Source organism: Platichthys flesus, chromosome 18 (genome assembly GCF_949316205.1).
Source record: "Platichthys flesus chromosome 18, fPlaFle2.1, whole genome shotgun sequence".
In the NCBI taxonomy this organism is placed as follows: Eukaryota; Metazoa; Chordata; class Actinopteri; order Pleuronectiformes; family Pleuronectidae; genus Platichthys; species Platichthys flesus.
The window spans coordinates 3,567,640-3,593,820 of record NC_084962.1 but is presented as its reverse complement, the minus strand read 5'-3'; the positions used below and the strand labels follow the sequence as shown (position 1 = coordinate 3,593,820).

The 26,181-nt window shown below is 40.8% G+C and overlaps 1 protein-coding gene across 1 annotated transcript; it reads left to right on the top strand.

Annotated features, from left to right (window-relative positions):
• Nucleotides 1–1,061: 1,061 nt before the first annotated feature.
• Nucleotides 1,062–23,388, top strand: LOC133974035 (gamma-aminobutyric acid receptor subunit rho-2-like). Its single transcript, XM_062412127.1, has 9 exons — nucleotides 1,062–1,277; nucleotides 4,314–4,420; nucleotides 11,946–12,013; nucleotides 13,587–13,810; nucleotides 13,910–13,992; nucleotides 15,317–15,457; nucleotides 18,329–18,481; nucleotides 19,794–20,002; nucleotides 20,101–23,388. The coding sequence occupies exons 1-9, from the start codon at nucleotides 1,153–1,155 to the stop codon at nucleotides 20,407–20,409; spliced, it is 1,419 nt and encodes a 472-aa protein (XP_062268111.1). The 5' UTR covers nucleotides 1,062–1,152; the 3' UTR covers nucleotides 20,410–23,388.
• The last annotated feature ends 2,793 nt before the right edge of the window (nucleotides 23,389–26,181 follow it).

The window sequence follows — 26,181 nt, the reverse complement described above, 5'->3', positions numbered from 1 at the left end:
GTGGGTCAAGTAACCTTGTTGGACTGTGCTCTAGTCTAGTTTGTGGGCCAGGTACATTTCTGCCTCCTGAGTGGATCTCACAGTCAGGCATAGGAGACAGGGAGATGGATGCAGGTACAAGCCAGACGTCAATTGTATGAACAAGCAGATGTAAGTGACGCAATCAGTCTTTCCTGAAGAGAGGGACTGACATCTTTATTGTCCCTGAACACAGACAATACAACTCATGACTTGTCAAGTGACTACTTCTGGTTTAAAAATAAATGTCTCGTACTATGGAAGTTGGAAATTATTCATATTTGATAAATGTCAATATAAAGATAACAAAAGGCCTATGTACAAATAGAATATCTTTAAAATGCAATACTATCTAATTGCTGAGGAGAAATGATGGATTTGAGTTCTGTGACTATATTTACACCCGAAACTTGAGCCTTTTTACTATTGCGACATTACAAATTATAAAAACGCTCATGTGGAACTTGACATGATTTAACTCTCTGATGCTACATAACAAACTTGTTTACCTTGACGATGAATAAACAAAACGTTTCTCAGTAGAGGTAGTCCTGTTTTAGAGGGGTTACACAGATGGGGATCACACCCAGGGCTTTATTCACTGTACGTTCCCTTTACGGAAAGGGCTGAAGCCAGCAGTATTCAGTTTGGTGCAATCTGCAAACTAACCACTAGATGTCAATAAATCCTACACACTGGTTCTTTAAGGTGAAATCAGGTGATTAATTTGTCTTTCTCACTCACCACATGCTGGTAAATGGAGGATCAGTCTATATTTTCTCAGGTATTTGTTTATTTGATTATTCGTTTGTTTACATTATGGTTTTTGTGTGTGTGTGTGGGGTCCTGATGCTGTGCATGCCCTCTGGAGCAAACCAATCAGAGAGCTTATCAGACTTCACCACCCAACCGCTCTCTCTCTCTCTCTCTCTCTCTCTCTCTCTCTCTCTCTCTCTCTGGGAAACATGCCGACGCACTTGTTCATACACACACACACACACACAAACACACAGCCCCTGGGCTCTCAGTCTCGTCCTCCTGCCTTTGAGAGGAAGATGGTACCGTGCACAGTGCGTCCTGTACGCGGAGCCAGGCCGTCACACACCGACTCGCTGCGGGAATTTTGAACTCATCATGCCGGGATACGTCCGATTCCTGCTCCTACTTCTGTGCCTGATCCTCATCGGAGAGTGCAGGAGACAAAAAAGCAGGAAAAAGCGCTCGTGGACATCGCCGGCGGAGATTCACAAGCAGGGCAAGTAAGTGATGGCGATTTTAATGTGACTGAACTCTGACCTTCAAGGATCATCCAACCTCCGGCAGCAGCAGGATGAGGGGAGTCCAATGCGTGCTGTCCATCTCTTCTGGAAGACACACAACTCCGTGGAACTGACAACGAACAGATTCAATTCAGCCGAAAAAAAAAGTGGTGGAATCAGAAGCGAGGCAGCTGCTCAGTGGATTTCAGCCCCACTTAATTTCCAAGAACGCACAGATTAGTCAATATGTGCGATCTGCGCATCAGCTGTGGTCCGGATGCTGGTGGTCCCCGAGGTGATGGTCACCAACAGGACTTCTGACACCATCCCACAGCGGCTTCACTGCTGTTTGGTGGTTTTATTTATCGGGAGCAAACCGTGCGTAAAAAGGCAGCCAGGGCGCAGGGATCGCTCTCCCCATGTCTCCCGCGACAGCTGCGGATCAAATCCGTCCCTAGGCACAGCAGCAGCGTGATGTCTGTTCTGTGAGCTTCGTACACAGCCGTTCATCGGGAGGCTCCGAGGGGAGCAGCAGCGACTGGAGAGTGGAGGGATATTTCTCTTTAAGCCTTTTGTTTGGCTCCTATGTTAACCTCAGAGCACCAGACATCCACCCAGCAGCAGTTTCACTCGTACTGTTATATAAAGTGCAGGAGCTGGTAGAAAAAGATAAACTCAGATTTAATCTTGAAGCAAACTGCACCAGGCACTAGACAGTATTATATTCCAAGTTGAAGTCAGTGGAACAGCAGAACTGAAATTTTCATTAATGTTTCTTATTTTTTCCCTCCTGACTTTAGTCTCTTCTGTCCCTAAAATCTTCTGTAAAATTCTTTATTGAAAAGCTGAAAACATTTTAATTTATATATTGATTTATAAATTATTGATATGTGTAAAAAGGTGATAAAATGTGTTTATAGTTAAAAACTGTCTTCATGTATATACATATATATATATATATAATATATATTATTTGATATGGCAGGACATCTATTGTCTACAATTAAAATCTGTGACCAATAGAAATCAATCAAACATATAAAAGTTGTATTTTTTATTTTGAAAAAATTAAAATATAATTTCTCTGAGCCACTACGCATATGAGCGGGTGTTTAACTCGCTCCCTCCTCCCACTCCTTTAAGTGTCGAGCTAAAGCACGTCTGGTGATGTTCCATTATTTCTTTTCGTGCAAATCTGGTGCAGAACCAAATCAACCACACAAATCTCCTACTAATGAGTGTTGAGTGTGTATCTAAAGCCTGATAATGTTACTCCTCTAAATCAATGGTGTTGCTGCCCGAGAACTATTATTAAAAGCACATCTCTGTTAAACTTGGTGGCATGAGCTGTCATTACCATGAAACATGCACTCAAGTGCATTTGGACTCAATCCCACATACATCATCCTGCTGTCTGAAATAGTCACCAGGGAACCAAATGTGGATTAATCCACCGCTAAAAATAGTCCCCAACTGTTTTATTATTTCCTCGTGTTTGTGTGGCATTTGCGAAAAATTATAATGACCAGTGTAAATGACTTAGTCCCCTTTTAATGGAACTATAGTGCATTTGTGGAGTGTCTGTAAAGATTAATTTTATCCACTATAGGAACCTATGGCCTTGGGGCAGAGAACCACAGATGACTGGCAAGTCCTTTTCTGTATCCACGGAAATATGCCCACGTTAGAATGCTGCTCCATGAGATTTACATCCATTACAAAGAATCATGCAGTGCCACTGTAGAGGTCTAGCCTTTATGTACAGAGGAGGAGAGTAAAACACAGTGCACATCATCCACATCACGGAGCACTGCATTATTATGCTCTGCTCGGGTGAATGTTCAAAATCGCTGCTTTCCTCGAGAGTCGACATGTGTCAAGAAGACCAGGGTGTGACAGGCCGATGCACAGCGCACGTAGCCAGTGCGTGTTTGCCTGCAGGGTGTTTAGACTGCAACACGTCCTCCCAATTTTAAATGACAGTATACATAGTGGGTCCAGCCTTTCCGAAAGGGCACAGCGAAGCCTTTTCTGCCTTTTCTGCCTGTATCAGCAGAAGGGCACTGTCTCTCAGGGATTTCCAAAACTGTTTTAAAAGATCCCTGCTGGAAAATTAATCTGTTTTAACGTTGTGGAAATGTTTTTGTTAAAGGTTGGTTTTGGGAAAAGATCATGAAGCTGGTTCAACAGCACACTGTAGTTGTCATGGTTACAATAAGTTGGTGTTTGCATCCAATGAATTGGAAATTTCAAAAAAATATGCAAAAAAAGTGATTTTTATGCTCGTTTCCATCCACAAGCGTTATATGTGAATATTGGGTTTCTTTCATGAAAGTAAGGAGTTGTTGGCGTTAATGGTTTCATCTGACGCCATTTTCCCTCTCTCCTTCCTCTCCCCTGAAGCTTGAGTGACATGTAAGTCATGTGATTTCAATATGCCATCATTTATTCGCCGAATCAATTTCCATTGCACCTCATTCATTTTTACGTTTTATCAAGAAAGTTTTCCACATCCCCCAAGCATAAAATCTTTTTTGCGTTAGTGTAAGATTTTGTTGAAATTTTCTGTTTCCATTTAGTTGTTTTTTTTAAATGACGAAGAGAGGCCTCCAATGTTTGGTTGACGCTGTCATTCCTCTTTGGAGGACACACTTGGGCATTGGCATTGATGTTTGTGACACATCTGACACGCATGTGTGACTTAAGCATGTGTGTTCTCACAGTGTTGCAGTGAATGTGTTTGTAATATAACCACACTCATTTTCTCTGATCCGTGTGTTTTAGTTGTTGAAGCTTAGCTATACTTACTGTATATGGTTTTGATGTATGTATTAGATGTAGTCAGAGGTTTAGAATCTTCCATTATCACCAGTAATCTCTGCTGATGGAGAGAAGAAGAACATGTTTTAGTCCTTTAATGCAATCTGCTAACAGTAATACAAAAATAAGGGAATAACACAGCTTTTCCTTTGAGGTCAAACTCTGATGTGGCTTAAGACACTTTCACTCTCTGTCCGTCTGTCTGTGTGTCATCAGTCCTCTGACGAAGAAGCTTTCGGATGGAACCAAATCCCGAAAGGTGAAGACAAGCCACCTTCTGCGCATAGATGACCATGATTTCACGATGAGGCCCGCCTTCGCAGGTAAGACCACTGAGCTGATGTTGGTGACAATCAGAGAACTTTTGTCCATTTTGCTTGTGTCTATAATTGGTCTAGTGCAGTGTCTGTTCTACACCTCCTCAAACACTTCTACAATTTACTGCCTTTTTATTACTTAGAAAAATGTGTGTTCATCCTACCTGGTTTATCTGCAGTGAAGCTTTTAAAGTGAATGTTTATCATAAAATGAAACTTTACCTTCTTAATTTTTCAGATATTGTTTTTTCAATTTCAACAGGTCTGTTAAGCAATTGACACAATCTTCATACGCAAGTTCACAACTTATTTTTAAATAAAAGCTCTGTAATTTCGCTCAGTATAAAGCATCACAGCAATAAAGCAAATATTGTGCTTTTTTTTATTCTCAGTATGATATAATGACACAAAAATAACAAATTATCTGGCGCGACAGTTATTACTGGCCGCACTGCTATATTTTATGCCATGATGTTGAAGAAGACATGTTCAACTCAATCCACAGACACACTGTTAGCACAATGTTAGCCCCCCCCCCCCGCTACTGCCACAAATCCTCACACACATTTGTATTAATATTGAACGTATCACATCTTCAAATCGCTCCACTAGATGGATGGCTCATGTGATATGCGTTCCACATACACACAGACAGACGTGGAATAATAGGAATTTCTTGTTTTTGACTGATATCTCACACCGACTGGATTAGAAGCTTTAGCTCAGCAGTCTGTTGACTCTGACTCGGTGTCTCCGCTGTCGATGTGCCACCCCTGTTGAACCTGAGTGTGACTGGAAACAGAAAAGAAGCTGCTTTATCTTCCCCACCTGTCTTCTTTTCCACTCCACTGCCAAACATTTTTACCGAGACAGAAATAGGAGCAATGTAAAGCATGCAGCCCCCAAGCTAACAAAGAAAATGAAACAAACAGAGAAATACTCAGCAGGTTCTTTGGGAAGATACAAAATCCCCTGCTGCTGTAGAATTATGGCTGCTGACAAGTTTATTCCTCTGCCAGATGTTTTTAAAGCCATTATTCGTCAACTGTGATTGCGTGCATTTTCCAGCAAAAGTCAACTTCAGCGTCCTTGCTATACACCCTGAATGTCGGGACAATGGTTCTGCCTCTGGGATTTCAGGAGACAATTAGAAATGAGAAGCTTATTTGTTGAACTTAAGAGTTGCATTTCCTGGTGTTTAGCATAAACAGGCCCGGGGGTGTGTATACAGGAGGAGGGGGTGATCTAAACGAATCGTCCCACAGGGAGTCTCCTCTGGGGCCACAGTTGCAGCCACATATGGGAGTGGGACCCAACCGAGGATCACTGGTTATGTGTTGAGCCTCGTCAGCAGAATCAAGGCATAGAAGCAGAAAGGGAAGAAGAAGAAGAAGAAGAAGAAGAAGAAGAAGAAGAAGAAGAAGAAGAAGAAGAAGAAGAAGAAGAAGAAGAAGAAGAAGAAGAAGAAGAAGAAGAAGAAGAAGAAGTGTTAGTGCACAACGGCTGCCATGGATTCTTGGGGGCTTCAAAAGGACTGGTTGCAGTGTTTCTAATGAAAGCCTCTTACACAACCACTTCCTGTTTGCTGGCTGGGAACAGTATGGAGAATGGGGCTCTTCGGGGGGATGCCAGTGAAGACACGGAGCAAACTCCCGAGGTACAATCAAACAAATCCTCAGTGCGGAGCATGTTATTGTCCAAACGCACACAAGACACTGCTTTGTGGTTAAACCTGATCCCGAAGAACAAAGAGGATGAATATGGGGATGTTAATCGTCTGGTTACGATTCATTCGCTTCCACACTGCGCTTCACTGAGCAGCATCGGGTGCGGTTTGTATTATCAATAGTTTGCAGGTTGCCACTGGGCGGTCCCCCCCCCACTGTGGCACATTCAGGCAGAGGAAAGGCATATTTGTCATCCCACCTAGTTCAGATTTTCCTTGGTACATCTATTTATGGCGCTACACCTCCCTGTCTGCCTGGTGTTTGAAAAAGAAAATAACACATTTGATGGGGTGGATGGGCCTGTCATGCATTAGTCACATTTGCGTTAAAGAAACAGCATGTTTTCTCCCTTATCCCAGCGTGTGCGTTCGGAAGCGCACTGCATCCAAACGCATTCCCCGACTGGGATATCTCCAGCCTTAGCCGTGTGGGGCCTAATGGACGAGCCAGCTGCATAATCTAGTCAGGGCCAACCAGCTGTGGATTTACAGCTGCTAATCCATGTAGAGAGGAGCAGTCCGGTATCACGAGGCGGAATGGATAGGGGGGGTTTCTACTTCTATTCTCAAACACATGTGTAGGATTTACATGAGGACAGTTTGATCAGTGGAAGTGTAAATGGTTTGTATGCATATAGAGCTTTCCTAGTCTTGATGACCACTCAAAGTGCTTTACAGTAAAATTTTCTATCCACACACATTCATATAGTGCATCTATCAGCAGCACTTTTTTTTTTTCTATGAGGGGTAATCCGGGGCTCAGCATCTTGCCCAAGGACACTTTGGCAAGCAGATGAGGAAGACTGGGTTCGAACTGCCGACCTTCTGGTTCGAGGACGACCGCTCTACCCCTCAGCCACAGCCACCGTGATTGAGGAAATTAACGTCTTATCTGTAACTGTAGATATGTTACTTCAAACGCTTCTGAGGAGTCATTCACAAGTATTTATATTAATATATATCAAAAACAAGGTCCTGGATCAAGTGTGTTGAATGTGAAGAGGGTGATCAGACGATTAATGCATCCGATGTCCCTTAAAACCAAATTACGCAACTTTTGAAAAGAACAGTTAAGAAGTAGTTTCAAACATACAAAGAAAGGACCTGTAATCAACTCAGTATGCTCAGAGGTTTTGCTGCTTAAGCCTTAAATGCTCTAGTATAGGACCTATGCGTTTTGTATTGATACAAACACTTGATACAAACACTATGTACACTTCACAGCAGAAGTGTAAATACATGACATAGCAGATGATACAAATATACAAAATATATATTATAAAATACAGGTAGCAGCTATAATATAAATAAAGATATATTATATATATTAAAGAATAAGTGCATAAATAAACCCAGGGAGCAATTCTAACCGAGCAGCCAATGTGGCTGACGCACTTAATATAATGGTACGGTGAATAAAACACTGCTTGTATCATTGTATATTTGTTTAATATGCTGCTTATCTATCTGATGTATAACTCTAACATTAGTGAGTCAGTTAACTGATTTTATGTTTGGTCTCTATTTGTGCTGGCGTTTGTTTTAGCCCGTCACACTTAAACATTTTAGCTCACTCCCTATGCGGACACTAGAGGGCCCCCATTATCCCTTAAAATTCCCCACATTCAAATTATATTATATTACATTATACAAAAACACAGTATTACTATGAATACAACACATTTTTAGTTAGTATAGTATTAACTAGCCAGACTGTTATAATAGGCTTTAACATAATTACAACATAATCAATTCCCAATGCCTCTATCAGAGTAATACAACTGATAAAATGGATAATTTTAGAATTGTCAAGTTGTATTGGTGGCACCGAGGAGGGGGGTCCCCCCAAATCCCATCCTGTGTAGGCTTGAGCCTCTGCTGCACAAACACAATACTAGAAAAGCCGGCCTATAGCAGTTTAGCCTCATGCGTCCAAATTTTATGCTAAGCTTAGCTGTGCTTAAAATACAGACATAAGATGGATATCCATGACTTATCAGGTGGACTGATACATCAAAACCTATTTTATTTCTAAGAGTAGGTCTGCTCTTGGTAAATTCCACAAAAGACAGAGGTTTGTGACATTGTAGATTAGCATGAAACATGGATCCAGAGATTAAAATCATAAAAGCTATTATTTGAAAATGTGGCTCTAGAAAGGTTCAAGAGTGGATTTGTATGATTCTGGCAGACGAACACATCACTGAGTGTCTGCAAAAAGGATAAACAGGTGACCGCATGAAAAAGACTGGAAATTTGTGATAATGTAAGAACTCATAATCTCAGCATCATATATAACATATAGATCTCGTAGTTTTTAGACGTTTCAATGGATAACACCTAAATACTATACCTTTAATTGTCTTTAAAAACCTTTGTTTTCCTGAGATAACAGAATAAATAACTTGTTATTACGAGATACATCTTGATGAAGCCAAATCATTACAGGAACGGTTGCATTCAGTGTCGCAAGGTCAGATGAGCTTGATCCTCACATCATGTTTTTTCTCCAGTTACCCAAACACCTGCATTCAGATCTAATCTAATTCATGATGAAGCATTTATAAAGCACCAAACAAGTGCAGAAATAGGCTTATTTCTGTACATGAGTGTTAAAGTCATCCATCAGTCAAAATATTAAATCATGAGCTCAAATTAATTATCCTGTTATCTTGGGAAAACAAAGGTTCATTATCTCGAGATAACGAGTTAATTATCTCATGATCACGAAATGACATCTGAAATTAACTCGTTATCGCGGGAAAGTAGAGGGAATATATGATTCCACGTCAGTTTAGGGCTTCTGTACCACATATCTGCTAAAATTTTGGCTTTTGTAGATTTTTCTATATTTTCTCCCTCATGCCTTAGACAATATTTCCATCTTAAAGTGTAAGGCATGGTATTAAATGGAGCTGCTGAGGTTCGGTGGAGCTCTTGGGAACTGTCAGTATGCCTGCGCTTCAGGCTGCATGAGCCCATTAAGTGGGCAGTTATGCTTTTGAACTTTGACTTACAGTGTTTGCTTCTCTGTGGTGTTGGCACTCACAGTGTTGGACTGTAATGTCTGGCTGACACATTCTGCCTTCACGCCCTATTTGAACGCAGCCCACACAGAAGCAAACTGCAGGATGCGAGGGGCAACTAGAATGATGAAGTGGAGCGTCTCCGTGACGCATCCATGGGTCTCATCTGATAATCAGTGACGTAGAATAATTCGCTGATGCTCAAAAGCTCGAAATAGCAAAAGGAAATCTTCTGGCAAAACCAGGCGCAGGACATTTCTTCAGTGCCCGACTGTGGCGTCTGAACACATTAACCTCGCTTTCTCAGCCTCAGTCCGCAGCCAACGTTTTGAACACTCAAGCACAGAAAGTAAGCTTCCATGCCCTATAATTTAGGACACTGTGATATCCCTCCTTTGTCACAGACATTTCCCCCTCTGCTGTGTCCTTACAGTGAGGTTCAGCTCTGCTGCAGCTTCCTGTGCCCCAGCTGCAGAGAGGACACAGACATTTCCAGTCCATGAACCCCACTGGTCCAGACTTTCTTTTTCTGAGCAGGTGTCTGGTATTACGTCTGCTGCCTCGCTTTCAGCAGGTGCTCTGGCTTTTACAGAGTCTGGCACGTGATGTGTGGCATATGGTGTGAGAGGGATTGGGGAGGACTCTGTGCTGACAGCTGGGACTGGGCACAAATTAATATCCCCTCTTCCAGGTAGCAGCTTTGCTGTGCCACTAGTTATGTAAGGCTGGCACCATTACTCCTGCGCAGATTAAAAAATACTACCACAGCCAATGCGACTTTCAGTACACAAATAACAGAAGGATGTGCAAGTTTAGTTTTTTCCATTGACGATAAGGCTACTAGGTTCCCCTTCCATATCCCCATAAATCCCAAGATGACTTTAAATATAGACTATATACATGTACATATATGAAAATATGTAAATATACGCATATCATCACACATGCAAATACTGAGTTCAGTTCATTTGAAGAAATCATATGAAATGACTGGAGTTACTCGTCATGGTGTAGGTTGTCGTGGCTGTTATTTTTAGGACTCTGTGAAAGAGGATGGGCCTGTGGCAGGAATACAGATCACAGCAGTGACTGCAAATAATTCTTTGCTAACTGAAGTATTTATTTATTTATTTATAACAAATGTATCAAATGGCTGTAAAGTGGGTTTGGGGATAATTTTAAGCTGTCTTACTGCGACTTAATTTGCTCTTTGGTCAACTCGTAACAGTGTATGCAGAAGGAAAAAGCTCTGAAAAATCCCTGCAGACTACCAGCTCAGCACCAAAGAGCAGACAGACACAGCTGGTGAGAGTATTAGAGCATTGAGCAGCCAAAGAGCCAGATCTTTTTCTCAGGAGGTGGTGCAAAACAGGGCTGAAAGACACTTTCATCACATTCATCAGCAACAACACTCATCCCTCCATAAAATCAGTTTGTGCATGTTTTGAAAAAAATATTCTCCTGTAAACTGTTTATTTACACCAGTTTCACCATCATAGTGTTTATGCAGACAATGGTCATTCATTACAAAAAGCCAATTTGCCTCCTATCTGACAGCTGGAGTTCATCTCATTTTCATGTGATGGCCCAGATGTGCCCTCACGTATTGTCCATTCCCTCTCCTTTTTTCCTTCTTAAAGCAAAAAGAAACCTCAAGTCAGTATCATTCATCCCCTATGTGAAACATTTCATTGAGATCTAATACCCAGAAAAGAGATATCCTATAAATTTGACAATAATTTAAGTTTCATGCTGTATCCAAAACCAAAATACTTAATTCTCTGTGGAACATGAATGTACTCATTAACATCAGTAAAACGTTTTCTGTTAGATTTTTGATATGTCTTGTGTACAACTCAAAATAACCACTGCACAAATCTGCATTGTCAGGTCTTTCACCTCATAGCACAGGTGAAGAAAGGTCATCAAGCTGTAATAAATATATATCCTCAAGGGACAGTGATTAGCTAACGACCTAGACCAGACACAGTTACCCGGAGGTAGTCGGTTATTTCCTAACACCATCTGAGTATTTCTAGGACTTTTCCACTCCCAACGTTCAATTCCAATGCATTGTGTGCACTTCATTTAGCTGTTAGTGTGGGTGTGTGGTGTGCAGCATGTCAATGTTCTAATAGAGGACACTCAACAAACTTCTACTGTTGATGTTGCTTTTTGCCACTTTGACATGAGATCATAGGGTCACTGATAATTTATGCTTGGAAAATAATGTTGTACATCACCTTTTGTGTGAATAAAAACGTTTTCTAGCTGTGGAAATATTTATTAATGTAATTCATATTTTCTTAGGGATATTTTCTATAAGTTTTCACAATGTCTGTTAGATAAACAAACACCCTTCCCATCAAGTTGCAGCTACACACCTCAAGCTACAAGTAGAAACCATGACCCTGTTTTTACTGTTGCGCTGACGAGCCAATCAGCATGATTCCCGTTGATTAACCAATTGGAATACAGTCTACTGACCATCAGTGCTATTATATGTAACTCATTAACCAACCAGTGTCTCAGAGAATTTTCACCTCAGGGAACATTTTGCCTCGATTGAACAGTGTGGATTCATTAGATTGGATGGTCTTAACACTATGTGTGAGACATTCTGGTACAGTAATTTGCTCTTCTTTATATTGTGCTTCCAGCTTTGCCGTACGGACTGAGTTCATCATCTGCTCATATGTTCAAGCAACACACACCAGACATCAAACCAGAGAAAAGGGTGAATGCAACTCTAATCTGTTTAACTGCTGTAAATCTGCAGGTCCTGCTGTCCCGGTCGGCGTGGATGTTCAGGTGGAGAGTTTGGACAGCATATCCGAGGTCGACATGGTAAGCAGCTTGAACGTGTTGAATGCCACATGGTACACATGGTAAAGGCTACGGGTAAAAATGGATTACAAGAAGCTGGAATCATTCTGCAAAGCATAACAATCTGCTGCAGATACTGAAAACAACCGCAATTAAAATAGATTCACTCTGGGGGGGAAATTACGGAATTACATGGATTAATCCTTCTCTCTAACTTAGAATTCAATCAGGTTTTAAAGCAAAGACCAACAGAAACTGAAAATGAGGAGATTATGGCAGAAGTAAAAGCATAATGCCATTATTAAAGCTACTCCTCCAGTGGATTATGGTACTGGTGGAAGACTTAACTCTAGTAAGTCTGTGATATATTCAGTTTGCAGTCGTGTACATTGCTGACTTCAACGATTGGCATTGCTTCTACAATATTTTAGCTGCAGAGCTAACAAAACTCAGAAATCTAACTTTTTAAAAAGGACACACCAGAGGCCAAACAGAGTTTAATTAATAAAAAGAAATAAAAAGCAGAGGCCAATGTCAGCTCTGCTGTTGGCATTTGAGGGCTGATTTTAGTTATATTCATTAAAATGCTTTCGGCTGGATAAGCTCAATGGCAGGAACTGTTTATTTTGGCTCAAAGTCAGAATAAAATAATGTTGAGTAATGTAATTAAAGCAACCCTCTGTTCAGGAACCAAAATTGTCATCCTGATATTGTGTAAGCTCCTGTTTGCAAGGACGACCACGGATTACCTTTCAATTGGATCCCAGGTTTGTGTCTCCTTATTTGTTTCGGAACAAAAAGGATTCCTGAAGGACGGCTGCTCTTAATGACCTTTTGTCATTTCACCAAGCTCCTGGAAGATTAACAATTACAGCAGCAAACTATATTTTTTACAAAAATGTGATTTTAAAGAATAGAATTAGTGTTATTCTATGTTTTTATGGAGAGAGCGAGAGCAACATGGCAGTCTGCCTCTGTACTCTCTGATTTTCCTACCCAACAAGAATAACGATTATTTGTACATTTATTCACCAACACAGAAACCTATTCAAGTAGAAAGCAAAGGTTCTCTAGCATTAGTCGACATTAGCATCTGGTCATACTACACCAACTTTTTTATTTTTTAAATATCAAATGCATTACAGTTATTACTCATCTGAGGGATTCAGACTGGACTCATTTTACGCAATATCAATGGTACTTTGATGGGGAGTGCCAAGAGTACAATGTGTTGCTGCAGCCATTATTATAAACTGATCTGGTCTTATGTAATGCCATGGGGAGAATGGGATAGAGGATGATCTCCCGTGACAGGGGGTAGTGCAGCTGCTCCGGCCTGCATAGCAACAGGGAGGACAGAGGCGTGAAGAAGAGAGTAATCTAAGACCAATGGAGGCTGTGGACTGTGCTTAGCCGACATATGCTCAGCACTTCAGTTGACCATGAATGTTTAGTGATAAACAATCCATATAATCCAGCACCCACAGGCAGCAGCGATGTAATCCCAGAGGAAAGCAATAAAACAGATTCTGCAAGTAGAGAGACCTTGTAGTGTGACTTAATCCAGAGACGGTTTCTGTCAAACCCCCCCCAGGACTTCACCATGACCCTGTATCTGAGGCACTACTGGAAGGACGAAAGGCTGGCCTTCCCCAGCTCCACCAACAAGAGCATGACCTTCGACGGGCGACTGGTGAAGAAAATATGGGTACCTGACGTGTTTTTCGTCCACTCCAAGAGGTCCTTCATCCACGACACCACCACGGACAACATCATGCTGCGGGTCTTCCCAGATGGTCACGTCCTGTACAGCCTGAGGTGAGGACAGGAAACATCTGCCCTCACAGGGTTTCCCTCACACAAGCTAAATGAGACGTGGCAGCTCCATGAGATTTACATTCTGCAATAATTCCCCAGGGTCACAGTTACTGCTGCATGCAACATGGATTTCAGTCGCTTCCCTTTGGACTCGCAGACATGCACACTGGAGCTGGAGAGCTGTAAGTATTAATATATGCAGACTGTTATATTTGGCTCCTAATTACTGAGGGCCCATAGCATTTTAGCAGCATGTTGCCTGACACCGTACACAAGCATTTAATTGGGATTTATAAGACGTTGATGCATCACAGCAGCAAAGAATGATAAATAGTGTATTTTCACACCAGTACTGCATTTATAAATGATACTGTTGGTAAAAAAGGAATACTAAAATAGTTGCTTAATTTACCATGACAGTAGAGAGAAGCAGGACTTTAGTTCAAACATCATTATATCAGAAGCAGGTTTTTCCTTATTCGGGCTATATGTAGAACAAATACAGAGATTTCAAGAATAATAACGTAATATTACGGGAATAAAGTCAGAATTTTAACCCCAAAAAGTTTTAACATTACAGGAATACAGTGCTAATGAGAAAAATAACATATCAAGGGACATGATTGGCTAACTCTCAAATTATTCTGGATCCAAAATCCAGAAAACTAAGAAACGTTATAGCACACAGATTGCAACACCCACTAAAAAAAAAATCTCCTCCACAAAATAGACAAGTTCCTTCCAGTCTGTGCATCTCTCTCCAGAATAGGGTAGAATAGATAGTTAGGGATGTATTATATAATTTTGTACATATGTTTTTTTATAAATATATCAATAATATGGAGCTGATGAGCCTAATATAATAGGGTCATAATAATATGATTTAATTCTTGTAATATTATGACTTTACTCTCAAATCTTTTTTTCTCTTTAAGGGACCCCTTTACTTTGCCATATTCGTTCCAAAATGCCTGTTTAAAAACAACATTTCAGAATATTTTATTGCTTGTTTGTCTTAAGTTGTCGAGGTTTGTCGATGTTTACCTTTCAATTCAGGATACAGTGCACTTTTTATACAGCACCAACCCCATTAGCACAGAATAATAAAGTATTCAGGTCATACTCACCCCTTATAGGCCTCACATAGAAACAGATATTATTTTTATTCAATAATAATTTCCAGTTGCATCAAATGTTCCTGCTCTTCAGTTTCTGTATAGAGATTAAGACCGTAAATTGACATCTACTGCACCTGTAAGCCATCATTAACTTTTGCTGACATTTATAATTACATGAGGCTTTTACTTTGGAAACATCTGCAGGATGCTAACACTGTAACGAGAAGCTGATTTGTTCTGCTTTTACCTCAGAATCAGCCATCGCTTCATCTGTATCTTCGCCATTTTCAATTCTTGCAGAGATCCAGCTACTGCTGCTGGTACTGACACTGGTTTAACTCCACACCCTGGGCTCTGTGCTTTAAGCTCTGTGCTCTCTGTCCATCAGATGCTTACACGGATGAGGACCTGATGCTGTACTGGAAGAGCGGTGATGAGTCCCTGAGCACCGACGACAGGATTTCCCTGTCGCAGTTCCTCATCCAGAAGTTTCACACTACCTCTAGACTGGCTTTCTACAGCAGCACAGGTAACAAAACCAAAGGCTGAGTGTTTTTTTACATAGATACTTTCAAAAGGCCAGATTATACATTTGTCCGGCAAGTCCCTAGATTTACTATGTGGCATGGAGTAAATTAATTCATTGATTAATATAACATTAACATTACCCGTGCATTTTTACCTTATCTTATCCTGTTTTGTCTAAGGGTCTGGTGGCAAAATCTACTAAATAATAATGAAAGGTTGCTGGTAGAACGAGACCACAAACATATACATAATACACAAGTAAGGCATTTTGATGGGTTTGTTTCTCCCATTCTACACAAGGAACTGCAGAATTACCTTCTTCAAGTAAAAACAAAGACCGACATTTTTAAAGATGGCAGCAGATGAGAGGCAAAAGCAGTAATAGGAAATAAAGAAAATGTTCTTGCTGAGGGCGTGGCAGTTTTTCAGCTAGGCAGGAGCGGTTGATGTGGCAGCAGTCCGGCTGGCTGCCATGGAATGGTCAGGCCATACCATAATACATTACTGAGATGTCAAGACAATGCACAAAATATGGACATTGCTGTGCCTGAAAGGGGGTTGAGCCAATTCTCAATTCAGCTGCCCAGTGGGGGTAACTGATATCCCCATTATCTAGAAAACTAAGCTAAAACATCCTGGATACAAACGTTGCCATCTCATGCATTTATGACGTAGTGATCAGACGTGTACTAGCAAGGTACCGCCTTTACGCTATCAGGGACAAAATGAAGGCTACTGAGAGGTCAGCTGAGGGCAGTTACTTCGTAAAGTCAGATACTGATCTGGCCAATTAAATGCCAGTACTGGTAAATACGGAGCCATACCTGCAACTTCTGTATGCATGTTAATAATATGTGAGTGAATCAATGACATTGATCAGGTCAAACATTTTCATTTATCAGTGGTGAGACCAGCTACATTAGAGCTTTTACTGTGAAAATAACAAGTCACATTTTCCTCGTCCATTTTTTTTCTGCTATCTGAGGTATGTTAGTTGCGAGCCAAGGGGTGCTAGGGATTGTTGTAGCATTGCTAATTAGCAGAGTCAGTAAGGTCCATGTAAGTTTATCATTCCATTTTCCATAACAAAGTTTCATTCAATTTTCATACAGAAAATCGAACTGATAAGTGTATCACTTATCACCTACAATACAGTGGAGCAGTTACTGGTGCTTTGGTCAGCAGCCAAGTCGACAGTTTCATCAGCAGTCGGCTGGAGTTTAAAACCCACTGAATGCTGCACCTGGAAGGACCATTGATTCCCTTCGATTTCCTAGTTTTACACTTGAGTGAGTTGATGTATTGAGTTCAGACACAGTTGACCCTGCACTAGAGTCAGTCTTGCTTGACTTTGTTGTTTAAGAAAGTAGCTGCTCACAGGCCAGTTGTTTTGAAAGCGGAGTTTATTTGTTTTTCACTTTACTCTAATTTATTTGTGTTTCTTTACTTTATATTGAGAAACTACTTTTCTAAGTATTTCTTACAACATTTCAATTCCATCTTTAATATATTAAATCAAGACAATGGTGGAAATGGGAAGAAGAGGAACAACACAACAAAAGTATTCTGCAGTCAGTCATTGGTCTCGTTATACTTTTAATTGAGCCACATTTGAATCAAATCTTCAGCCACATACTGTGTATAGAATTGCAATGAGAAGAAATCATAATCACATCCCTAACAATAATACAACATATTATAATTCAAAATTATTTATTTTCTCAGATTTGTTATTATAATTTTAGCTAATAAATGCGACATTGTATGCGACACTTGAATAGCACAATAGAGACATTGTTATACAACAGCAAATGTGCTTTTCTAACCGTTGCAAGTCACATTCTCAACTGTGAACATGAGCTATAGCTTAGTTTATGATGGTTAATGTGGCGGAGAATACAGACAGTTGCACTTACAAACAAAGAAATGTAACTAGAACAGATTATTAAAGATTCAACATATGTTTTTTCAATTTGAAATATTGTGTTATTTATTATATAAATATATTATACAACACATGGCACCAGGGAATAAAGTTAAATTACTTTTCAAGTAAATAATTCAATTTGAGGTCGGTCGCAACATTTCTCACAAAAAACAATGACCTAATTACTCACTGATGACCAAAGACAGAGGTTACCAAAGATATAAAATAGCTCGGTAGAGGCTGTTCACTTTATCGTTATATTAAACCTTTTCCAATGAGTAAACATTGTATAGAAAGGTAAACTCTTCCTCTGGAGAATATTTGAACCTTGGGAGTTGGAACACTGCTGGGAAAAACCCACCACTTGTCTATTTTACCATACTGCATACATTTCCTCCATATTGTTATTCTACCAGTTTATACCTTGTAGTGCTTTTCTGTCATAGATATTTGGATCCAGCACAATGACCTCTTTTCTGTTCAGCTGCTGTTGTGTTTGTTTGTTTTGGTTTCATAAGCCCTGAAGATCTGTAGCGTCCCTGTGCAGATGAGGGCTTTTTGTTTTGTTTTTAAATATAAAGAACACTGACGTGACAACGTGGTGATGGGACATAAATACAGGACAGGTCAATAAGAGTCTGAGTCGGAAACAATAAGGAAAATATTAGTTGTTGGTTGCGATATAGTTTGTGTGATTGTGTGTGTGTGTGTGTGTGTGTGTGTGTGTGTGTGTGTGTGTGTGTGTGTGTCCTACATTGTAAGGTAAATCGGAGAGAGTGATTTAAAGAAAACCTATCGGCAAGTTCAGGGCATACAGATTAGTTGGTAATTTGACCTTGTTCTTTGTTTATATTGTCACTCTCGGACACTATTCCTCTACTTTACACCTGACAAATTAAGCTATTTGTTATCTTTTATTATGTCTTCCTTCTTCCTTGTCTCCAGGCTGGTACAACCGTCTCTACATCAACTTCACCCTGCGGCGGCACATCTTCTTTTTCCTGCTGCAGACCTACTTCCCCGCCACTCTGATGGTCATGCTGTCCTGGGTGTCCTTCTGGATCGACCGCAGGGCCGTCCCTGCCAGAGTCTCATTAGGTCAGAGGATATGCAACACAACCACTGTCTTGCATGTGTCCAGAGCACATGACAGTGATTAAAAGCATAACCCAGTTAGCACAGGAGTAGCCCAGAGGGTTAGTAGCTCATTTTCTGCTTCTTTCTGAGGATGAGATTAGGAGATCAATATTATCTTTGGATTAAGTGCTGCAGTCAGAACATTGTTAGCTTATTTTATATACTGTATAATATAAAGACTGGAACCAGGGTGGAACGGCTTCCTTTGTTCTGTCCAAAATAAATATTTAAGACAGAAGTTTTAGGGATGACACAACTGTTCCCAAATGTGAAGCCAAAGGTTAGCCAAAGTTTTCCCTTAAATTCTGTTTTCATTATTTGGGGGGGGGGGGGGGGGGGGGGGGGGGGACTTCATGATTGACTGAGACTGATTGGTTGGACCATTGACTTTGCTACAATGGTTCTACCCCCGATTGCTACTGCGAAGATTCTGTCAGGGAAGTTTATCTTCCTTTCAGGGTAGTGGGAGGAAGTGAAGACACATTGTTTACCTTTAAATGCAGTCTATGGTCCTTACCCAACAAAAGTGGAGGCAGTGCCAGATGCATTGTTGAAGAGGGCTTTACTTAATTCTGATTTGCTTTGTTCTGGGTGCAACATGCAATCTTCCATTTCCTTTCAAATCCAGATATACTTGGACCTAGTGAGATTACCTTTCTGCAGGGGAAAAAGTTAAAGCAAGATCTGTGTGTGTAGCAGAGTGTAACCACACTTTACTATTTTGATAATATGCCCTGCCCTGTGATAGTCTGCTTACCGGAGAAGATATGTGGTAAAAGATGGATGAATGTGTGGATAACGTTCCCTTTAAATACTAGTGGAAGACTTTGCATTTGCTTCAGACAACGTATTTGTTAGTATATTGTACAGTTGCTTTTTGCTGCATCGTGATAGAAATGAGCCAGCAGTGCATGACACAAGCCCATGGGCACTCAGATGTACAAAAGTGCATTTGCTATTTAAACAGCATGACTGCTGGAAAGGAAATATAACAGCTGCATCGGTCTGAAACGAGCAAAGGAACTTTGCTCATTTCATCTTAACACATACAGAGAGTTAAACAACGACTTGTTGTATTTTGTGGAATTACAGACTCAGCGTTGCCAAGGTAGCAAAATTAATAGATTTAGTGACTTTAAAATCTAAGATAGACGTTAATATCAACACTGACACCTTTAAGTGTTTTAAATAAATGTTGAATCTTCCTCATATTTCACCCAAAAACCTTTCATCTGCCATGCTAACATAAGGTTGTGCTTTCTCTGTGCTTCAGGTATAACCACGGTGCTCACCATGTCCACCATCATCACCGGAGTCAACGCCTCCATGCCCAGGGTCTCCTACATCAAAGCTGTAGACATTTACCTCTGGGTCAGCTTTGTCTTCGTCTTCCTGTCTGTGCTTGAATATGCTGCCGTCAACTACCTGACGACAGTGAGGGACGGAAAAGACCGGAAGCTCAGGGAAAAAGTCAGGGAACAGGTACAGAGACCTTTTCCGAAATGGCACATGCTTCCAAATAATGCTTATAACTTTTCAGCCTTTTATTCAGTCTTTATTTTCCATTTCTACCATCCCAGAACCTCCCTTGTACCTGTGGCATGTCCCATACCAGGACCATGATGCTGGACGGTACCTACAGCGAGGCAGACACTAACAGCTTGGCAGGGTACACCAGAGCCTCCATGATGGCTGAGGACGCGTCTGAAAAACAAGAACGAATGGTGGTGCACCTCTCTCTGGACAACGAGTCCACGGGGACCAAGAAAAAGGGCATCCGCGGCTTCCGGATAATCCATAACACCCACGCTATTGACACCTACTCTCGCATGATTTTCCCTGGTGCCTACATCCTTTTTAACCTGATCTACTGGTGTGCGTACTGCTGAGTGTGTGTGTTTCAGCCTAAACTGAAGCAGTGAAAGTAAAAAGAAAAACTGCTAAACCATTTCATTGACATTGGAAAAGAGATAATTGTTCACAAACTGCATGATCAGGTGGAGCGGCGAGTGGAGCGGACAGACGGCTGAAAAATAACAGAGGCTTCTGGGTGTAAATTTCACTAACTCTCGCCCATGTCACCACTGGACTGGGTCACTAATGCAGTCTCTCCTCCTTTATATAATTATATCATAAGCTCATAGGTACTCCAATCACATTCCAACAACCTGGTGCGGCTAGTTGTACAAGTTGTGCCGTTTGACTAGTCTACTGCCAGTTGTAAAAAAATATAAACTGAATAATTTAGCCACTGAACCCCAGGGCCACCTTCATTGACTTGTATTAATTGGTATTTGGCAACTGAATCAAAGTTTGACAGATCATTTACTCTCATTTTTCTCTGTATTGGTCTCCACCATCTCCCAGGGAAATAGTTGACTCTTTGGGGAAAACAAGGTTCATGAGAGTAGAGAATAAAGGCCAGACAACCAAAACATTGCATTTTAGTCATATCTTTGGTCGATACAGGAAATATTGATTTGCCAAGCTTTAAGATTGTCACAGCTTTTTAAAACTGAGGAACTACTATATCTATGTGAAGCTGGACTGTTGTGATCTGAGTCATATTCAGACTCTTGTCTTGGTACAGCCAGGCTCTGCCAAGGCGTTCCCTAAATAATACTCTCTATTTTTCATAATCAAACTGTCAAAATAATAGCGGCATATCATTTGGATGCTATTGTCTCTGTAACCTTTGGAGCTGTCTGAGTCACATTACTGAACATTTAATGAGGCAGTAAGTGAGCTTAATACCAAGCTTTCTTCCCTGAACATCACTCCAACTACAGTGACAACATTTCAGTTCAACTGAAAGTCAGCGTTCCTTCCCAGTATTACTCATCGACTGCTGTTGACATTCTCCAGACGACAGCAAATGATAAAGCCAGGACTAAACAGGATAATACCAATGTATTGTAGTAAAGTGTGTATTTATTTATGGATTTGCGGGCTTCATTGTTCACTGACTTACTTTTATTTAATATTCGTTTTATTTATTTCTTAACGCCGGGTTCACACCGGGCGCGGTAGCGACGCCGAAGCGCCGCTGTTATCAGCCTGCAGTAAAAACGGCATTTAATATTTTCTTTCAAGCATATACTTACTTGTTGCTCCAAAATGAATTGCAACAGCGTCCCAACATGTGTCCTCCTTGGTGTTGTCTTTATACAACATGTTCCGAGGATCATACAACTCACTGTACTTCTCCACTTCAATTATTCATTTAATGTCATCCATGTTGAAGAAATTCTCCGCTGTTTGCTCAGTTAAATGTCGGGTGTTGAGGGTAAATTACGTATTCTCCACTCAAACCTATGTGGAGAATACGTAGCCCCCCCCCTCTCTCTTTTTATCTTTATGACTGCTTGTGTGGCTGTAGTGGATGGGCAGAGGGTGACACTTAATAATGTGGTCGGTAAAAGTGGTAAAATTAAAACTCCTGGACAACAGAAGGTGAATACAAAGTATGGGATGCATATTTGATCATTTATATCATATAAAATATGTCGTCAATATCGTTTAAAATAATTTTTCCTGTCGCGATACGCTCGCGTCAAGCGGAAAAAAATAGACTCGACGCCGAAACGATCGCTGCACGGCGCGAGGGAGCCGCGGCGCAACGCTAAGCTTCAGCCTCCGGTGTGTTCAGCACAAGGATTTAACATGGGAGTGGATGGGAGCCAGAGGATTGGCGCTGCGCTTACGCCTCGCTTCGGCGTCGCTTCCGCGTCCGGTGTGAACCCGGCGTAAGCGTCAATGGATACATCTGCCATTATACCTTAAGTTGGCAAAGAAGCACGAAATGGGGGTTGTACAAAACTGCTTGATGCATGCTGCAAGACGTGCAATACTGTATCTTTTAGACTTGTATATTTCCTAGAAAGGAGTTTCAAGCATGATAAGCTTTAGCAGTGATGGAAACAGACTTGAACTGCCTTAAGTGAACATTTTTTTATACACACACATGGTTCTAAAATGAATTTTGTTCAATTTGTTTGTTTGAGTACCATGAGTGACTGCATAGTTTTCCTTGAGGTTTTCTCAGCAGGATTTCATTCGGGTTTCACATTTTATTTTATGACTCGGGAATTCAGAGGAAACTGCACCAACCACACATCTAAATTTCAGTCAACACTGGGGCAGCCATAGTAATTGCTCGAATCAATCGAAGACTGTGTCCGAAATCACTTACTAATTGCTAGTATAGTCCACCAAATAGTGAATTTGCAAATAATGTGCTCTTGGTATATTTTGAAAATGTTTTTGTACCCTATCTAGTGGAATCATTGTTACCCACAGTCTATTGTGAACGGTAGTGTACAAGTGGTGGCAATATATACCATCAAGTGTTCCTCCTGCGGCATTGACAGGAAGACAAATGGCAGCACATAAAAATATCTGAATTATCATGTGATAGAAGACAGACAGGTTTACATTTGCCTGGATTTTCACATTTTACTATGGGTTATTCCATCGGCTTACTTTGTTGTTGTTGCACGTCATAAACCTGCGAAGCAAGGACGTCATCACTGGCTCGTTCAAAACCAGATAGGCGTCTGAGAGCATTGTTTCTTTTGCTGATGGTCTACTACATGGAAGGCCCTTTATAGTGAGAAGGGCGTGGGTGATTTCGGACACACCAATTTATTTTTTACATCGATCATAGAAAGAGAGAGTTTTTAGCTCTCTTTTCTTTTGGTGGCTTTATTTATGTTTGTACAACTGTACAACTCCGTCCATTTCATATATGCTTATTGCGATATTTCGAGTTTGCTATTGTTAAGTTGCATAGCATCCCACATAGCTGACGAGCCAGGTGGGTCCCCATCCCTGTTTGACCTACTATTGATTGGTCAAATATTTCTCCAACCTGGGGGGGGGGGGGGGGGGGCATTGCAGTGCACACAATCCCAGACAATTGATTCAGCAGGCGAAGCTAGCTCTGTCTCACTCCTAATGGGAAGCTTGGATAGCATCACCTTGGCTCTAGCTGGATACATGCCGCACAGATATGAGAGTGGTGTTGATCTTTTCATGACACCCTCAGCTAAAATTTGAGTGCTCTTCTAATGGAAGGTCTCAACCTAAATCTTCAGTTACCATTAAAGCTTCAAAGCAGCAATGAATTTACAAGACTTAGGCTGTGTCTCAATTCAGGGGCTGCATACTTCGGAGGCTGCATCTGAAGACAAGCTACATCACAGTTGCGCAACTAGGCCGTACCGTATCAAAGGCACCTACAAATGTGGCTGCCAAATGCTTCCTTCCATTGCTGAGAAACAAAGGCTCCAGTGAGTGGATCCTTCCCGACCCAACACATCCCTGATTTCTTTGCGCTTCAGTGACAAACTATTTTCCAAAGACGTAATGAAGCCAGCAAGCGAATACACCTCCAATACTTGGGTGTCACGCTTCAACTCAACAGAACCGCTAACAGTACAGATGTAAAAAAACGAAGGCGCATTAAAACTTTATCGTTGTGTCAAACTTCAGCTCTGTTGATTGGCGACAGCAATAAGAGCGGGACGGGCTGGTGACACCCATCCCGGAAATCCTCTGTAGACCACATCATTGAAGTTCTTCCTTCACGGGCTACATGACCTTTGAAGAACACAGTCTTTGTGGACTTGGTAAAAACACCTCCCGAAGGATGGCGCCCCTGAATAGAGATAGCTTTTCCTTGATAATCTTTTTTTCTCAAGGCGCATATCATTTTGGAATGGAATTCTCAAAATAGCAGTCAGATTATCTCAGCAAAAAAAAACAACAAGAAGACAAGCACAGTACAGCTTCCAAACCGACATCACTTCCACCTTCATCCTCAGAAAATGTTCAGAATGTAATGCTTACAGAGCAAATTTCATAAATAAAGTCTTTCTTTCATGCATTTACATGAGTCTTGATTTCATGCTTTGAAGATTTTCAAACGTCTAAACAACAGTATGCAGAAACTGAGGACCGACAATGTCATTAAGCTCCTCCACTCTGTCTTCAAATTGACAGTGGTGGCTAAGACACAACAGTGAATACTTCCAAGATACAAGATCTATCAGATACAATCTTCATGTGCGACGCATTCAATTTTAATCCAGATTTTAGAGAGAACTCAGAAAACATATAATCTCCAAATAAACAAATCACTACTGATAACTATGCCATCACTTTTCAAAAACAGATTGCTTTAATAAACCAACTGATGCTGCACTCTTACCTGTGTTGTATCTAATGCGTCTGCTGGAAGGTGAAACATTGACTTATCCTCTAATATGTCTGCCTGTGTTTTACTCCCATCAGCATCTCCCTGAGAACTTTGTCCTCTACAGATGTCTTTGTCTTTAACTCATGACATGTTGTGTCTGGGATAAATTACTAAATATTTACGCACGTCTTTGAAATCCCCCCAAAAAAGGAAACATGATATAAATAGTTTGGCAAATCCCTGTGTGTGCAAAGCCCACAGCCCTCCCCGGTGGTTTGGTTGGATTTGAACAGGAAGGAAAGGGATCTGATGTGAACTAAGCATGACCCACATCTGAGAGGGTTATTTTGAATCATGTTTCGTCAACATTATCTGGGTTATAGAGGTACAAGCCATTATTTAATACCTTAATACAGGCCCTCGTCATCACAGGAATTAAGTGTTCATTGGAATGTTAAGTTATGTCAGTGAAAGATTATGACTGGCCACGGCTTCATGGCTTACATCACCGGTGCTTTCCCGCCTGCTTATAAGCTAAAGAACACCTCCTGACTCCAGCTCCGTGCATAAACACACAGACATGAGAATCATGTCAATCTTCACATCTCACTCTATGAAATCGAATACAAATTTGTATTGACATCTCTAGAGGAGTGAACACTTCACAAGAAGTTTGGGTACGCACCTATTTATAACACAAAGTCTCTCTGTATGTGGAACGCATATGTCAAGAACCATTAATTTTCTTGGCTTCACTTGACGTGTGTGTTTTTAATTGTCCAGTGCAGTGTTTCATTTTTGTCTAATTTGGACACATGATACATTCAACCTTAATAACAATTGAATAAACAAGTGTCCGGCACTGTAAGAGTAAGCAGGGGCTGGTGGTGTGCTTTCAGTCTTTTGGACCAGTCTTACAGTGGTCGGCAACTGGGTAAAACAACAGGCCAAATTCGCAGCCAGATCGTTCTGATTATTAGATTATTTTATTTCACCATATCGGACAGAGACACAGGCACAGATGGACTGACCCGTGACGGGTGCTAATCTCCATCATGGCAACAACGTTCACATAATCACCTCCTGTTTGGCAATTTGTCTTCAAAGTAAAAAAGACTAAAGATTCACTTTATTGCTGAAATGTTATATATTTAGCTCAATCACAGAGCTTTTTTGAAAGGTTGTGAAGTTGGGACTGAAGATTGTGTTGTATAGTATTACTTACTAAAGTTTAATATAAACCACACACGAAGACAACATTTTATTAAATAGACTATATTGACTTTTAAAATATAAATACAAAACATTCATTGCTGATAAACCAGGTAGGGTGCATGCAAAGTTTTCTAACTTCACTTCACAAAGTTTTCTAACTTCACTCTGCATCAAATAATGTTTATAAAGATCTCCACAAGATCTCTTCACTAATGACTACTGCTACTGATACTGAAGTAGCTCCAGA